General features: G+C 41.7%; 1 protein-coding gene and 1 non-coding gene across 2 annotated transcripts in view; both read left to right on the top strand.

Annotated features, from left to right (window-relative positions):
* Positions 1-425: 425 nt before the first annotated feature.
* CREG (Cellular Repressor of E1A-stimulated Genes) overlaps positions 426-18,628 on the top strand; it is a 28,821-nt gene continuing 10,618 nt past the window's right edge. The window contains exons 1-4 of the mRNA XM_080287214.1: positions 426-559; positions 14,096-14,176; positions 14,929-15,052; positions 15,629-15,783. Coding sequence (XP_080143340.1) covers positions 512-559; positions 14,096-14,176; positions 14,929-15,052; positions 15,629-15,783 — 408 coding nt within the window. The 5' untranslated portion in view covers positions 426-511. The remainder of the gene's footprint in view (positions 560-14,095; positions 14,177-14,928; positions 15,053-15,628; positions 15,784-18,628) is intronic.
* On the top strand, positions 9,107-9,225 carry LOC145390502 (5S ribosomal RNA). The gene has a single exon (XR_013895652.1). It is a non-coding gene; the product is annotated as a 5S ribosomal RNA (ribosomal RNA).

Here is an 18,628-nt window from a genome sequence, read left to right as displayed (position 1 = left end):
TTTCTCTGCTTTATAGTGCCATAAAGGGAAAGTTCTGCACTGCAGCAACCTATGGCGTTGTTTCATACTTATTAGTTAAATGTACCCCATATAATTTGTTGAACTAGGCAGAAAAAAAAAATCCATGTTTTTTTTTTATCATGATACGAGTGCGGGTGTTTCAATATGGCGGCCAGTCACGCGCTTGCGGCGGAGATAGCCTCTCCATAATATAGAGCTCAGTGATTGTAGCCGAAGGAGGTGTGTGGCAAGATCTCTTTGATGTACTGAACTCAGTATACTTTTACAACACTAAACATTTCAGTTCACTTTAAGTATTGTTATTACTTATTAGTTTTATTGTCCCGTTGTAAAGGCGAAATTCTCGACTCGGAGTGAGTACATCATCATCAGCTGATCCAAGTCATAACATTACGGGAAGTTAGCGAGGAAAGGAGGTTGTCGCCGTACAGGAAGTTTAACTACGCACTAATTTGTTGGCAGGGTGGTAGTGAGCCTTGTCGGCTTTGAAATGACGAAATCTAAGGCCCAGTACAGTATGGAGCTTATGGTTGCAGAGGTGAGTTATTGTCCAACCCTTAAAAGTGATTGGTTTTCACAAAGAAAACGCCATTGTTAGTCTACAAGTGCCTATAGAGTTATTGACAAACTAAAGTTTTCAGAAATGGTATTCTTGTAGACTGTTAACAAGCACCGTAAATTTCAGTAATTTTATGGAGCATATAACTCATTTTCAGTTATTCATCTCTGCCCTTATTGGTTTTTCATGAAACTTCTGACCTGGCAGGCCATATGTGTGTATCTCTCTCTCTCTCTCTCTCTATACAGTGGAGTCTCTTTTATCCGACAATCATGGGACTTTCAAACTTTCGTTTAATCGATTTTTTCGGATAAAAGATACTGTAATAATATGTAGGTTACAAGAGAACAGTGTTGTATTCACCCATCACCCATTTCTGGCGACGTCTAGCCCACCACTACCACTAGCACCCCAAAAGCCACTCAACCATCACCAAAACACTTAATACACAGTAGTAACTACGTATGTAACTGCACTTTGGTAATTGTAACAGAAACTGCCAACTTAAATAAATCTTCGCTCAAATAAACTTAAATAAACCTTCACTCAAACAATTACGTAATTCACTGTAAGCAATTTGAACAAATAAAGTCTTAAACCTAATTGTTTTTCATATTTTCTGTTTCCTTATTCAATCATTTCCACATCAGCCAAATCTTCCGAGGTGGTAGACGGGGGCTGGTGCAACCAACACTCGCTCTAGTGAGTAGCAGAGCAACCGTAAACTACGGTATGCTAGTGGCGCGAAACAAGCTCGCCATGTTTGAATTTTCAGATAGATTTCAGATTTTTGCGGTTAATCGAAATGAGAATTTTTTAGTAAAACTTACGGTTAATGGCATATTACAGTTAAAAGAATTTCGGATAAAAGAGGCTCCTCTGTATATATATTTTCACCAAATGGGCACGGCCTTTCCCTATTTTCTGTTGAAATGAGGCTTTCATAGGCTACTTTTATTCTTGGATTATCTGTATATTAATTCTTTACCAAACAGGTGTGGCCTTTCCATATTTTCTGTTGAAATGAATTTCACAGGTTACTTGTTATTATTGCTGGATTACCACAGCTACTGGGGATTTTTATAAGCTTACCTCATAAAGCTATAAATGAGGATTTAGAATGCGTATATATTCCGCTGACGTCTGCCAGTAGCCAGTCATATTTAATGTTCCTAAAGCATATTTTTTAATTTGAAAGCTGCCTGTCAAACATAAGTGAGGTTAGGTTGGATTACGTTAGGTTTGGTTGAATCATCGTTTCCCATTGTTTTGACATGGGATACTCTGACGCATCCAGCTGGGAGTAATGGTTGGTGGACAGCATGGCCAGTCGGTGAGAGCGTCGATAAACATTGTTGTGGGTACCTGACCGTTTCAATAAAAAAAACAAATATGTATATTTTGCCTTTTTCCAATCACTTCTTGCAGTCACAATGGAACAGTGAGCTGTATGTGTTGCTTATGTACCAAAATGACTTACCTTGAGATTGTGAGAGTGTAATAACGGTGGAATCGCCACACATGCTTGGTAAAGAATTACTCTATCTATTTATAGCCCGATGCCCTAATCCCACAAAGGGTGGCCGCAGAGAAAATGCCTCCAAGTCGCTCTGTCACACACCATTTGACTGCCCTCCCCCCAACTCATTCCCCTATCCCTCATATATCTCTCAACTCCATTTCTCCACCTCATCCTCGGTCTCCCCCTCCCTCTTCCTCTCTCCACTTCACCTACATACACCTTCTTAGTCAGTCTTTCATTTTCCATTCTCTCTACATGTCCAAACCACCTCAGTGTATTTCTCCAAATTTTCTCAATCACATCCACATCCACCCCACAACATTCCTTCACTTCTTCATTTGTCAACCTGTCCCTCCATGTCACTCCACATGCTTCTCTAATGTAATTCATTTTCACTGCTCTCACTCTTGACTTGTTCCCCTCTAGCAAGGTCCGTGCCTTGCTTCCATACGTCAAGGTAGGGAGCACAGTACTATCATACAGTGACCTCTTAACTTCCATGATCACCTCCGTATTTCTCATCACCACTTTCAGTGAACCAACAACCTTCCTTTCCTGCTGTACCCTTTCAAGCACTTCATCCCCCAAAGTTCCATCCTTACTCATCACACTACCCAAGTACTTGAATGCACTCACATTCTCCATATCCTCACCATCCAACCTCACTGTGCTTTCTGTGACTTCATTCTTCTCAAACACCATAGCTTTACTCTTGTTTTCATTAACTTTCAGATTCCTCTTCCTACACACTGTCCCAGATTCATTCACGAACCCTTGCAACTCCCATTCATCTCCACTCAACAATACTGTACTGTATCATCAACAAGCAGCAACACCGGAATCTTCCACACCTCGCCGTCATTCATAAGAGCGACCCCCACATCCACTGCCCTACTTTGCACCTTCATTACAACCCCATCCATGTACAGTATAGTAAAACCTCGATATAACGGACTTCAATAGACCGGAATTCGCTTTTATCGGACTCGAGGATCTACCGGACTAAATTCCTATATATCGGAAAAAGTCCAATAAAGCCGGAAGCAGTCCAGACTGCCTGACCACTTCAGCTATATTCACCACAATAAGGTAAATAAAAAGACATGTTCATCAGTGTACAGTACAGTATTATTATAAATATTATACCATTTGATTAATGTAGTGAAGTTATAACACAGTACAGTACCACAATGGTGGTCAAAACAGTTTAAAAACCGTTCATGCAATCCGGACCAATGTCATATATCAGAAAAAGTCCGGATTAGCAGGGAGAAATGTAGATGTCGCTTTTATTGGAATTTCACATTTTTTGGAATGGTTTGGGCCCCAATTAGTCTGTTATAGCGAGTCTTACTTTACACATTAAACAGCTTACTTTACACATTAAACAGCCATGGAGACATCACACATCCCTGTTTCAGTCCCACATTTAGAGAAAGCTTATAACAGAATAGGTAGGCAAGTTATGTGGAAGATATTAAGAATATATTGAGTGGAGGGGAAATTGTTGAGTGCTGTGAAGAGTATATATGAAGGAGCTAGGGCTACGGTGCAAGTGGATAGTGAGCTGAGTAAACAATTACCATACAATATATAGATATTGTATAATGTACAGTTAAACCTCAATATAACAGACTTCAATAGACTGGAATTCGCTTTTATCAGAATCAAGGTACTACAGGACTAACTTCCTTCACAGTATATTGAAAAAAGTCCGATAAAGCCAAAAGCGGTCCGGAATGCCTGACCACTTCAGCTATGTTCACCACAATAAGATAAATAAAAGACATATTTATCAGTGTACAGTACAGTATTATTATCTATACCATTTGATTATAGTAATGAAGGTATAATACAGTACAGTACCGCAGTGGTAGTGAATACAGTTTAAAAACTGTTTGTGCGATTCGGACTATTGTCTGATATATCGAAAAAAGTCCGGGTTAGCTGGGGGAAGTCCGGATGTCGCATTTTTCGGAATGGCTTAGGCTGCAATTAGACCGTTATAGTGAGGGTGGACTGTATACTGTATATATATATATATATATACAGTATATATATATATATATATATATATATATATATACAGTATATATATATATATATATCATCATCATCATCATCATCAGCCGTTTGAGTATCTACTGCAGGAACGGCCTATCCCGACTGAAGTCGGGATGATGCAGCCAATTTATCTCTACCAAGTGGCTTAGGCTGTCTGGTAGAGATTGTATGTAGGGTGAGAAGTGCTTGTAAGTGTAACTGTAGTGTTGGAATGGCTTTGGATATGTGTGTTGTCTGTGAACTAAGTGTAATCGGCCCACGCAAGCCGACTGGGTGCAAGCATACTTTAGAGTACACGACACTGGTTCAACCACAGCACCCCTTGTGTCCGCCAGTGCAGTACGTGGCCGGGTGAACATTTCCAAAGTTTATTACCCTGGCGGGGCGCGAACCCTGGCTCACCCGTGTACGAAACGCACACTCTACCACTGTACCACAGAGGCTTCATATATATATATATATATATATATATATATATATATATATATATATATATATATATATATACATACAGTAATCCCTCCACTTTCCTCTGTACTAGAGCCAAAAGCATGTCCGGAAAGTGGTCCTGTCTGGAAAGTGGGCCCCAGCCTCCTGGACTTGTACTTATGGACCCTAACCTACCCTGACTCAGAGAAACACCTATACAACTCCCTTCTAAACATGCATAGCACCTATTTAAGACCCAAATCACACCAATAAGGGACATAAAAGACAAATGCAAAAGCACCAGAGAATGAGGTTTTAGAGGTGAGTTTATACAATATTAAACATTCTGGGTACTTACAACAAGTCCCTGGCTCCTGGACTGGTACTTAAGGACCTAACCCAGCCTAACTTTGAAAGTCACCTAAATAACTCCCTACTGGACATGCATAGCACATATTTAAACCTATTTAAGACCCTGTTCACACCAATAATGGACATAAAGCATGAAATAAATGAAAAGGAACCAAAGAATGAGGAATTAGAAGTGACTGTACCTCAGCCAGGGTACTTACAGCACATCTGTGGCTGCTTTCTCTGGCTTTGGCAGTGGTGAAAATGCTCTTGAAGCACGTACAGTAATCCAGTGTTGTGCTGCACTTACAGTAATTCTTTGCACTGTGAGTTATAATTGTTTAACAGTGCACATAGTTAATTGCACCACACCAGTTTCAACTGCCAGTTTGCACTCCGCGGTTAATCCTTTGCACTCTAATTTCTAATTTCTTAACACCGCACAACACTAAATTCCTGTGTGGTCTAGTGGCGAGGTATTGCAGTTTATTCACTGTTTATTCACAAAAAACGAGCACATGTGGCTTCCATTACGATAAGCATCTGCTCTCGATTGGAGTTAGGCTGTGACTGTTGATGATGGGGTAACAGAGTTGCCAGATCCCAACGGCCACATTACCAAATTTAACTTTTCCTTACCAAATTCGTAAAGCTAGCATTTATTCTTCACTAATGATATATACAAGTGGAAATACATGTAATCACTCTTCTTATAATTAACAGCATGTTGATTATTTTCATGCTATATAGGCTAGCAGATTAATCAGAGAGAGCAAACAATCCACCATCTCCATCCTGGGTATCCTCACTTATGTGAAAAATCCATTTGGTATTGCATTATTCTGATTCATTACTTAATGAATTTTTCATTACCAAATTAGCCCACATTTGGTAATGAAAAATACCAAATGGCAACCCTGACAGGGGAGAGGGGAGGAAGGAAGGAGTGAAGGGTCCATGGTGTAACAGCTGTTCGGCGCTGCACGGCAATTTCAAATTACGCGTGAGAAAAATTCGAATTTTGTGGGGATTTTTTTTTTCTTTTTTTTGGCCATTTTTGGGTTCCGAAGGTCCAGGCCCACAATGTCCGGTAAGTGGGGTGTCCGGAAAGTGGGCATCTGGAAAGTACAGGGATTACTGTATATATACTGGGTATATATATATATATACATACAGTATATATATATACAGCAAGCTTGCCCCTAACGCGAGGGTTTCGTTCCAACCGTGGCGCGTTTGGCGTGAAACCGCTTAAGTTTTAACTACTCCTTATTTTGCTCCCTAGACCCCCTAAATGTGGTGTTTTGCTGTTATCTGCCATTGGTAATCAATATGAAGCACTTTTGCACTTTAAGTGGTTAGAAGATATATTTTAAGTTATAACATACAGATACAGTACTGCACAGCAAAACTTCAAACGCAAGGCAACATTCAGATGCCGATTGGTTTCGGGACAATTCGTCGTCAAGTCAATTCGCCATCACAACAGTAACAAGACAATTCGCTGTCATTAATGAAGACAGCTGTAGGTGATGCTAGAATATAATTCAAAGATGAAATAAGTATATTTATAAAATGACAGGGAATCGTTCAGGGTGCGAATTGTCCTGATGGGGAATCGTCCATGTTTTGACGGGGAATTGTCTGATGGCGAATTGACTTGACGGAGAATTGTCTCGGAACCTGCCGATCATGGGTAATCATATAAAATCAGGTTAACTGGTTACAAGTCTTTATTTAATGCTTTAACTTTATATAAGTGCTTTAACTTACATACCAGAACAGTAAATATATAACTTACAAATGCAGTACTGTGGAAAATCAGTGCAGCAAATCTTTAACAAACAAATAAAAAAGGCAATATTCCGACGCCTATCAGGTAAACTGGTTATAAGACTATAATTCTTGCTTTAACATTATTTAATAGTACTTTAACTCGTACATAAACTTACCAGAACAGTAATGTAAATATTTAACTTACAAATACTGTACAGTACTGTGGAAAAGCAGTACAACGAATCACCTGATGTGATCAAAACAAACGTGCGCGCTGTGCTGAGGCTCGAGGATTTGGCCTTTCAAAGGCCTCTCTTGCATAAACTTATAGTTTTCATAATGGTTCTTTAATCTTACGTTGTCTTATATGTATCCCAGCATTAACCGTGTATAATTGTGAGCGCGTTTGGTGAGAACGTGTTAGGGGAGAGCTTACTGTATATATATATATATACTGGGTATATATTGTGTGTATATATATATAGATACAGTACCCTCGCGTCCAACACGCGTTTAGTCCAGCACGATTCGGGTCCAGCACGGAGAGCAATTAATTAGTATTATTTAATACGATTTAATTACTGCAACACGAGTGTGTTAGCATAACACTCACAGAGCTCCGAGAAGTGGGCGAAATCCGTAGAGTTCACTCTAGCACGATCACCCCCGGTCCAACACGGTCATACTGGACATTCCCATGATGATGATAGCCAATGAAAACTTCTGATCTAGTAGGCTTCCCCACCCGCTATCGTGATGTGATCGTGATGCCGCCCAATTAAAAATGCTTCTGGTGTCACGTGATGTTTTGTTTAAATTTCTCCCGCCACAGTGCCACTCAGTCGCATAATTGCATTGGAAGGTGCTTTTTTCTTGCTGCATTTTCTGCCCTTGTTACTGCATTTTACCCTGCTCACGATGCCTAGGAAGCCTTCTGAGAACCCCAAGAAGCGTCGGCACCTCCCTCAGGCCAGCAAGCTAGAAAGCATCGAGAGGAAGAAGAAAGGGGAGAGGAAAGTTGTCATTGCCAAGGCCTACGACATGAATGAAGCCAACGTGATCATAATAAAAAACTAAGACAAGATCCTGGCAGCCAAGGGCTATCACATGGCACTTCATATCAGGTTTGCCGAGGATACGATGGTAAATCGGAACGGTAACGTGGTAAAATTGCCGACGATACCACAGGCATTTGGAATTCATCTGGATGGATTCCTGCCGAGGATACGGGCAAAACAGTGTGACCAAAACCCAGGCGACTCGACAGAGAATGTATCGTACTACAGCATTGAACATTTAACCTGACACTGAATACATATTAATATTTTAGAATAAATATCAATCGTTTTGAAACCCTTCTCATCGGCGTGCGTACCAGTTTATAAACAAAGTTGCTTCTCCTTATTCTTTACCGAGTCAGCGACAGTGATCACTTTCCACAGTCACGAGACGGGGCTCTGGCAACAGTGTGAGAAGCATGCACTTTGCTGAGGATTACAGTGCTAGGACAGGCAGAAGCAGGACCTTCCATGGCTGTGGACGAAGATAATGATTCTGAGTGTGATTTCGAAGGATTTATAAGGGAGGTTGAGGAGGAGCAACAGCCATTACCCGCTAGTGACGCCAGCAGCCATCCTCCGGGGACCCAGTAGGACTACCTACAGCCTTGGATACCACCTTCCATTCCCAGCAAGCCCACCAACACTATTCTAAAAGGTTAGTTATCATTCATAGCACAGTACCATTTATTATAATTACAATAGTACCAATATATGTATAGGTATATGGTAGATATTTAGGGTGACATTTCCGAGGGTTGCTGACATAATTCATTTTTCCCCATAAGCTCTATTGTTAGTCCAACACGTTTTTGGTCCAACATGTGACCCATGCATGACAATATTACCGTGCTGGACGCAAGGGTATATATTTATGTATACCTGAAAAACGAGACCCCTAGATGTGATACCCCGGCTTAGTGATGGGGGTAGAAATACCACCATACCCCGTCTAATGATGGCCAAACCTTGGTTTAACAATGGGTTTTGATTTTTTAAAACCAATTTTGATGATATTTTAGACTTATATTTTGTGTTTACGTTGATTTATAAACTGCTTTTAGGCATAGGTTAGTGTGTTTCAGTCATTTGTGGGGTGAACATTGTCATTTTGGGGTACAGTTTACTAAGTGTGATTTTTTCCAGACATCTATTTGATGATTTTCAGATTTTATTTTTGGGTTTAGGTGTTATAAACTGCATTTAGGATTAGTTTAGCTTGGGGGTTTAGGTTAGGTTTTGGACTCATTTGGGTGGGTTTAGGACTTGGTTGGGGAGGGAAACCCAAGGCTCAACCAATATATTGTAGCTTTGCTTCATTAAATGGCCAACGGCCATACCACGTTGAGTACACCGCTTCCCGTCCGATCAGCGAAGTTAAGCAACGTTGGGTCTGGTTAGTACTTGGATGGGTGACCGCCTGGGAACACCAGATGCTGTTGGCATCCCTACGTGTCAAGTGGGGTTGGTGGAGGATTAGTGCCCCTCCCTGTAAAACAATTAACTCTAAGCCCTTGGCCACCCCGTTTGGGATACATGGCGTCTGGCAATGGATGGATGGATGGCTTCATTAAATGAACAGCACTGAGCATTTTATTACAAATAAGAAGGAATGTTTACATGGCTGCAAGATGCAGTGCATTACGTACTGCATATCAGTTCAAGTTTAAATAATGTGGCTATGTTAATTAAGTCTATTTGGAAAAAAAAAAAAAAAAAAAAAAAATCCATCTGGGAACCTCAGTGGTATGGTTGTGACATACAGTATACTGTATATGAATCATTATTACATTTCCTACTGGGAGTACAATCCTCCTTCCTGTAAGGCAGTATCGAGTAACTCGGATTTGTACTTTTGCGGTACCCTAGAGTGTGACCCCAAAATATATACCACGGTCACAAACAGATATACCGCGGTGAGTTGTCGGGCGTCAGAGCTCTCAGACGGCCGGCCAAAAGTCAAATGTTGCACGTGATGACGTCGGGCAAGCGGTGTACTGTGATTGGTCACATGACATCATATCCATATGTACCCCCATTGGCTGTTAGGGGCATGCTACATTGTTTTTTAGTGATCTCCCGCCTCGTGGCCACGTCTGAGGTAGCTACTCCCATGGTACAGAGCATTTGTACCTAAGCATGATGCCTCGCAGCCGAGTGGAACACACCAACAAGTAACGGCGCTTCACCTATGGCCAGAAAATTGAGATCCAGTAGTAAGAGAGCTGGAGGGTGGGAAGAGACAAGTTGACTTGGCAGACAAGCATAAGGTTAATGAAAGCACCATCAGGACAATTTGAAGAGTCCGAGAAAAGATAAAGGCATACATCAAGAGCAACCCCACAGTGGCAGGATAAGCTGCAATGATCAAGACTGCAGCACTGAAGACCATGGAGTGACTTCTACTCCAGTTCGTTGAGAGGTAGAATCAGAGAAACATCCCTACTGATGGCAGAATGCTACGTGATGAAGCCAAGCATTTCTACGGTCAGGTAAGTGGAAGAACCCGACTCCATTCAAGGCCTCAAAAGGTTGGTTAAATTTGCTTATTAAGAGGAATTGGTTAAGGGATGTTAGTTTAACTGGTGAGGGGGCGAGTGCTGATGTTCCTGCAGCTTCTACCTTCCCTGCATTGCTTAAAAATGTCATCAGAGTAGCGGGTACACGCTGGACTAGATTTTTAATGCTGATGAGACAGGGCCTTTTTGGTTTAAAAAAAAAAGAAAATAGAAAAAAAAAGAAGAAGCCCAAAAGGACCTACATTCAGTGGTGTGAGCAGCAAGCCCGTGGTTACAAGGCATCTAAGAAAGACTCACTCTTCTCCTAACCTGTAATGCCTCTGGGACCTGCAAAATGAAAACACTTGTTATCACATGAGCCAAGAAACCACACGCCTACAGGAACTGTGACATGGACAAGCTCAGAGTGCACTGGATGTGCAACAAGAAGGGATGGATGTCAGGTGCAGTTTGTCGGAAATGGTTTGACAGGTGTGTCACAAAAGAAGCAGAAGATTTGTGCAGTTGGCACATCTCTTAGACAATGCTCCAAGCCATTCACCACTCCTTGACGATCACTACCCCACAACATCAAGGCTGTGTTCATGCCTTCAAACACAACACCACTTCTCCAGCCCATCGACCAAGAAGTGATTGCAGTATTGAAGGCAACCTACATCTTGAAGATCCTAACTGTGTCCCAAACTGCCACCGACACCAACGACGATTAGGACAAGCCAGCAACTTCACCAGATTCACCATGGCCTGGGTCACCTAGCCCTGGCACGAGCCATTACTCACTACTGCCACCCGCTATTGCCGGTACTACCACCACAGAGCACTCTAGGAAGGCAGTCTGTCATCAACTTTTGGAAGTTGTTTAACTTAAAAAGCGGAGTGGACACCATTGTAGAAGCCTGGAATGAGCTGATGCAGGCCACGGTGCATCACGTCTGACGCAGCATTTTGCAAAGTTTGCCAGGCCACAGGCTTGACTTAGAGACCGAGCCACAGAGCGTTGATTCAGCAGTTGACACAGCAGTGGAGGCAGCAAGGAGACTCACTTGCCAGGAACAGCTCAACGCTGCTGACATACAGGAGCTTCTTGTCCCAGACACCACCCTAGACACCAAGGAACTGTTGGACGAGCTGCAGAAAGAGATTGAAGAACAGGGAGAGCCAGAGGAAAGGCTACCGGGAGGGATAGCAGCAGCACGCTGAGAGAAATTGTGGAATTGTACGAGACGCTCACCTTTGTTACCACCAGCCAGGGCACAGATAAGGACCGAGCCAAGCAAACTGCTGCATTAGTGATCAGTGATGTGAGGCAGTACACAGAGATGTTTAGGGAGAGTGAATGCTCAGCAGCAGATGATCACAGACTTTTTTCGAGTTCGTCAGGAAACTTGCCTACAACCATCCTGTGGCAGACAGTGCTGAACCAGATGAAGAGGTTATGTCCATCGTTTCCTCCATGGACTTTGAAGGGTTTGACTCCGATGACGAAGGGGACCAGCCAACCATTTCACGACAGTGACTACAGAGAATGGGGTCTGGGGGCGCCAGGGACAGTGAGTGTGGCCAGTAGAGCCAGTCAGGTTAGTGACCTAAACTTTTTTTTTTTTACTAATGTTTAGGAACCTTCCTTATGCATTTTCAATAACTTCCTGTATACGAGTACCAGAGTGAATGTCAGAATGGTGTTTTTTGGAGGGTTTGGGTGGGATTTGGGATGAAAAGGGCAACTTTGGAAAATGTCCAGTACAGGTTAGCTCTTTATAATGGAAACATATGGAACGTATACTGCGGCATGTGGCCAGTCTGCATTACCCGCGTTAGATGAGGGAGCACGTCTATCTATCTATCTATCTATCTATTGCCAGACGCCTCAATCCCGTTTGGGGTGGCCACAAACAAATCGCCTCCAAGTCGCCCTGTCCCCCGCCATTTCACTCCCCTGCTCCCAACTCACACCCCTCTCTCTCATATACCTCTCCACCCCATCTCTCCATCTCATCCTCGGCCTCCCCCTCCCTCTTTCCCCCTCCACCTCACTCACATACACTGTCTTCATCAGTCTTTCACCCTCCATCCTCTCCACATGGCCAAACCACCTCAGTGTGTTCCTCATAACGCTTCCTATCACATCCACATCAACACCACAACGCTCCTTTATATCCTCATTCGTCAGCCTGTCTCTCCATGTGACTCCACAGGCTCCTCTTAAATAACTCATTTCCACGGCTCTCACTCTTGACTTGTGTCCTTCCAACAATGTCCAAGCTTCACTTCCGTACGTTAGAGTTGGTATCACAATACTGTCATGTAGTAACTTTTTCACTTCCATGCTCACTTCCCTGTTTCTTATCACTGCTTTCAAAGAACCAGCAACCTTTCTACCCTGCTGTACCCTTTCAAGCACTTCACCCTCCAAACCTCCATCCTTACTCATCACACTACCCAAGTACTTAAATGTAATCACATTTTCCAATTCCTCACCATCCAACCTCGCTGTACATTCACTGACTTCACCTCTCTCAAAGACCATCACTTTACTCTTCCCTACATTCACCTTTAGATTCCGTTTCTTACACACTCTCTCAAACTCATCCACCAAGCCTTGCAGCTCCCATTCGGCTTCACTCAATAACACAGTATCATCTGCAAACAACAGTACAGGGAGTTTCCAAACACTATCCTCTCTCACCAGGGCCACTCCAACATCCACTACTCTACCTTGTACCTCTTTTATTATCCCATCCACGTACAGATTGAACAACCATGGAGACATGACACATCCCTGTTTCAACCCAACTTTCAAAGAGAAAAGTTCACTTAGTTCACCATCCACACGCACTGCAGCCTTCACACCATCGTACATACTCTTCACAGCATTCAACAACTTCCCATCTACTCCATATATTCTTAACACTTTCCACAATCCTAGTCTATCCACCCTGTCATATGCTTTCTCCAAATCCATGAAAGCCGCATACAACTTCTTTCCCTTCTCTAGAAACTTTTCCACTAAAGATCTGAGAATGAATATCTGATCTACACAACCTCTTCCCTTCCTAAAGCCTCCCTGTTCTTCTCCAACTAATTTCTCTGTTCTTTCTCTAACTCTGTCAATAAGTATCCTACCATACACTTTTCCTATTATACTAAGAAGACAAATGCCCCTATGATTACCACACACTTCTTTTTCCCCTTTTCCTTTGTACAAGGGAATAATTATACCTGACTTCCAATCCTCCGGGACTCTACCTTCCTCCCAGGCCAATCTGCACATCTTCCACATCCATTCTACTACTATCTCTCCCCCATGCTTCAGCATTTCACCACACACTCCATCAATTCCTGGGGCTTTCCCTGATTTAACTTTCTTCATTGCTTCCACAACTTCTATCCTACTGATTTCTTCCTGTCTTCTCACCTCCCTCCTTCTCCCAGCCATTCCCCAGCCACTTATACTCGCATTACTTCCATCCTCCACTTTTAACAATTCCTTAAAGTGTTCTCTCCATCTGCTCACTTTTTCTCCCTTCTCCACTAGTAATCTACCATTTTTTATCTTTCACTCCCCTGCTAACTTCACTTCCACCCTGTCTTACTCTTTTCACCTCTTTCCAGAACATTTTCTTACAGTCCCTCCACTTTACACTCAAATTCCTTCCAAATTCCTCATCCACGTATGAGGCAAAAAATAAATAATGAGTTTTATATTCTCAGGGATGATGAAGTTGATGAGTTCCTTTACCATATATTACTAACACAATTTATTATTACATGGTCGTTTTTTTTTTTTTTACACCAGCGGCCAGGTGGCAGGCGCCAGTTTCTACTCGGGTTTGTTGCTGCTGTGTGTCTCATGATCCTCGTAGACTTGGCCTTTGAGGTAAACAAATTGATATATGATAACACTTAAATGCATGTAAGTCAGATTTCACTTTTCATCTTGGCATTTATGATATTAACATTCCTCTTCGTGCCTTCCCCCGTGCTGCACACGCATCTAGCAGTGCTCATGACAACTGTCACCTCCATATTGCAGAACTTCTGCTTATCAGAATCCTTTTATTGTCTGAACTTCATCTCTTTGGAACTCGCCATCCCAGAAAAGTTTTCCCCCAAACTTCAGCCAACAGCCATTCAAGTTCAGTTGTTACAGATTTTTTATGAATGTAGGACACCAGTAATCTGGTGTATGGATTATTTTTTTTATTTAATTTGTTTTTCCATCCTCAGTTCATCTTTTACAAAGAAAAAAAATCAGTACTGCACCAGATTTGTAATTTCTGTACATAATATTGTAATTATAAAAAAAAAACTTTATCTTCTCATAACTGCATGAGTTTTTTTTTTTTTATGCGTACTGGTATTGGAGTAATTCCAGCCTTCCTTCCCTGTGTAGCTGTTGTAGGCAACAGTACAGATCATTATTGTCAGATTTGTGTAGTTGATTAACTTGCTGTACAGAGTATGATTACAATACAGTATTTTCTGCATTATTAAAATTGAGTAAAAATGTGAAATTTTTCTGTGTGTATTGTTATTGTAGATTGTTAATGGTTTGGAGCACTGTACATTGTTGTAATATGGCATAAGAACTCTCCTGATTTTGTAACTGCTGAAAAAATTCTTTACCAGATGCACCGACTTATTGCTGAGGAACGTGTGAAAGTTGAATCTGGGGAGCTAAAGGCTTCATGGCCCACCCCACCCCCACACAGTGAGGTGGCCAGGGTTGCCAGATATGTCGTTCACATCTCAGGTATGAATTACAGTACGGTCTCCATTGAAAGTTGTTTTTGTAGTAAATTGCAGGGGAATTATCACCCCCTTCTTCATGTAAAGTTGCACAAGGGTAGATATACTGTATGCCATACATCTTTTATTTTGTGTTTGAACTGTGTGTATGTGTGTGTAAAGATATACAGTATCAGTATATATTTTTAAAGTCTGAATTGTGTGTGTGTGTGTGTAAAGATGAATAGTACTGGTATATATTTTTAAAGTCTGAAGTGTGTGTGTGTGTGTGTGTGTGTTTGTTTGTCTAATGAACCAGATGCACATCTCAAAGCTGTTTCATTTAGTCACATTGTGGTTACACACATGCAAGACTGTAATTGAAGACTGATTAAAATGTGTTGTTTATTACTTTATGCAGCAAAATCCAACTGTAATGTACTGGATTTTACTTTTTTCAAACATTTTGTTTACTTGAATAATCATGAACAGACTTCTGTATACTATTTCTTTACCAGAGGTACATCTTCCTTATTTAGTTGTTTATGTCAGAAAAGGAAGTTTTGGAAAATTTCATATGTTTTCTTGTTAACGTCTGCAGACTGGGCCTCTATATCCACCATCTCCACGGCAGCCCCCATCTTAGGATTCCCCTTTGGTAACATTGTGGCCATAAGTGATGGGCCACTAGACAAGGCCAGTGGGATACCCTACATGTACATATCTCCCATGGACCTTTCATCCCATGATCTCAAGGTGAGCTTCCTACTATTTGCCATTTAAGATTTTAAGAAAAACATTGTGTTGCAAATTGCTGTTTTCCAGTACAGTATCATTAAGTGATAAATTGAGTGTAGGTAGTGCTGTTAGTGCTATAAATGGTTGGCAACCATTGACCCTGGGAGATACTGTCATTAAGGTAAATGTGGCTGCTTGGTTTTTACATAGACAGTCATTACTTCAGTACTATATTAGGTGGGAACCTCAGCCACATTTAAATAGAGTCCACATCCAAGCTGAGATTCATAATGCTACAGAGTGTAAAACAGATGAGAAAGAAATAATTGTCAGGAGGAGAATATGAGTATGCAAAAAAGATGAGATCGGTGTAGGAATGCTACACAGTAAAGGAAGCCAAAGGACTGAATATGAAGTACAGTATATATATACAGTAAAATCTCAAATTTCGATGGACATATGTACCAAAAAAACGCATCGAAATTTAAACTGAGCTTCTTATGGGAAAAAGCAGTTTGGGTCCCAGGGCCTCCCAACATCACTACATAAAATCATGATTTTTTGTCCACACTCCCTGTAAACTTTATGAACTATAAATGTAGTTAAGTAACTGTAGTTCTGCACTGTATTGCCATACTGTACTGTAGTGTAGAATACAGCAAAATTTGTTACAGTCTGTCAGTATCTTGTCACAGTTTTTATTACAGTAGTTACAGCACACTGTACAGTGCAGTACTAACCTTAGGTTATGGAATATTATCACTTGGCTGGCTGGTGTTGGTGGTGTGTGGCAGGGTTGGACCACTTAGTTGAAGTAGCCTCCTCTGTGGAGGTATCCAACCCAAATTCCTCAAAATGAAAATCATCCTTGAGTATCTGGACATCTGCAGTGTCAACATCTTCCTCCTCACCCTCTTGGATGGTTATATCTTGCAACCCCCTAGTACAGTAATTGGTCTGCAGGTGATGATCTTTGACTGTTTCTGCTTATGAAGCTCGTGACAGCATTGAAATTCGCGATTTTGCATCGAAAAGTGAGGTAGGCAGACCACTCCAAAATGCATCTAAATTCGAATCATCGAATTCTAAACTGTCGAAATATGAGATTTTACTGTAAATATATATATATCCATCCATCCATCCATCATCCAATCCTACATTGCCCTATACTGTATATATATTTACTCTTGCTCACATAATGCCACTCAGGGATGAGTGAGGCTGGTCACTCTCATCTTAAATGTCAGGACCAACTGCCTAGCCCCAGGCTCCTACGCTCCTCATGGGGCAACATAGGATTGGATGATGGATGGATGGATAGTAGTAGTAGTCATTGTTCCCTAGGCAGTCTGGCCGAACAGCCCTGAGTCCCTAAGGAAGGCCATGGCTGAGACTGTGCTTTCCCACAGAGCTCTCAAGGAGTGTATGTTGTGTTGTTGGCATAGGTGATTGTGTGCAGTGCAGTCTTCCATAATGTGCTAATAGTATGGGTTGCTGTGTTACATTTTGGACAGACATCAGTGACAGAGCCATCCAGTCTCTTCTGGGAACTTAAAAGGGCTGGATGATGCCCACATCTCAGCCTGGCCAGGTGGACCCTGTCCTCACAAGGGAGATAGGATTCAGAAGGGTGGATATTAGGAGGCCATGCATGCGGCTGTGTGTTGTCTTTAACCCTTTCAGGTCTCAAATAGGTCCCAAGGTCATGTTTGAGAGACGCATTTTTTTGAAAAAAGTCAAGGTTTGCAAAAAAAGAAAAAAATATCATTCATGCACAAGGAAGTAATGCACATCTGCCTATAAGACATTAGAGCTCTACTCACTATACAAGTGCTGCAAAAATGATGGGAAGTTGCGTAGCAAGTGGTGTGTGGTAGCATGTGAGTATTGCCGTATCGGTGGGTAGGTGATTTCTTGGTGCATAGGCGACATGATTGCATTGTTTGCTTCCATGTTTTTCTATAAAAAACCAGTGCACTAATATATGTAAATTATATCTCACGTGATTTATGAATGATTCTTGAGATGTTTTCTTTACAAAAAACAAACTTAAACAGTTACAAGATCCATATAAAACTATCACTTACTAGTTACTACTGACTAATTTATTTTACTTTGCTCTTACTTTCCTAAGTACCGTCCAAGGCTGTGGGGGTGAGGAGCTTGCCTTGTATGTATGTATGTTTAGTTTATTGTTAGCTAACTATATCATCCTGTGTACTTACAGGCAGCAGAAACAGTGATCAAATATTTATTATTTCTCAAAATTGACGGTGTTATAAGTATAACCAGGAAATGTGAGAAACTCATGAAATATAAATCAGATAAAAGTAAGGAGACACTGACAATCATTTGTCAATGAAAAAGTCAACACTCGCTGCACATGGATGTCCACCTGGTAACAAATAAATGCATGGTACATGTATAAAAGGCTACAGAAACAACCTAAGAAACCTAAAACCATAAATCTGTAATTATTTTCCCTCAGTCAGACATTCTAACACCCAGGAAGTGAATAAATATTGAGACATACAACGCAGAAATCTCTTGCTTGCCTGTACGCGGCAGCTATGTGCGTAGGCGGGAGGCAGGGGGTGGGGGTTGGAGGGAGAGAGGAGGGTGGGGGGTGAGGGGTGGGAGGTAGAGGGATGGGGGATCAATGGGAGGTATGGGGGTGGAGGAAGTAGGGGGTGGGGGATTGGAGGGAAAGTGGAGGGTGGAAGGGTGGGAGGTAGAGGGGTGGGGAATCAGTGGGAGGTAGGGGGCTGGAGAAAGGGGGATATGAAAGGGAGGAGGGATGTGAGAGCTATGTATCCTCCAGAGCAGTAAAAATATATTACAAACATTAATCTTTTGCTAAATG

Source organism: Coenobita brevimanus, chromosome 14, assembly GCF_032717465.1.
Source record: "Coenobita brevimanus isolate Jiangsu-jjx chromosome 14, ASM3271746v2, whole genome shotgun sequence".
NCBI classification, from domain to species: domain Eukaryota; kingdom Metazoa; phylum Arthropoda; class Malacostraca; order Decapoda; family Coenobitidae; genus Coenobita; species Coenobita brevimanus.
Note: the sequence above shows the minus strand (reverse complement) of the source record. Positions and strands in the feature narration are given on the sequence as shown.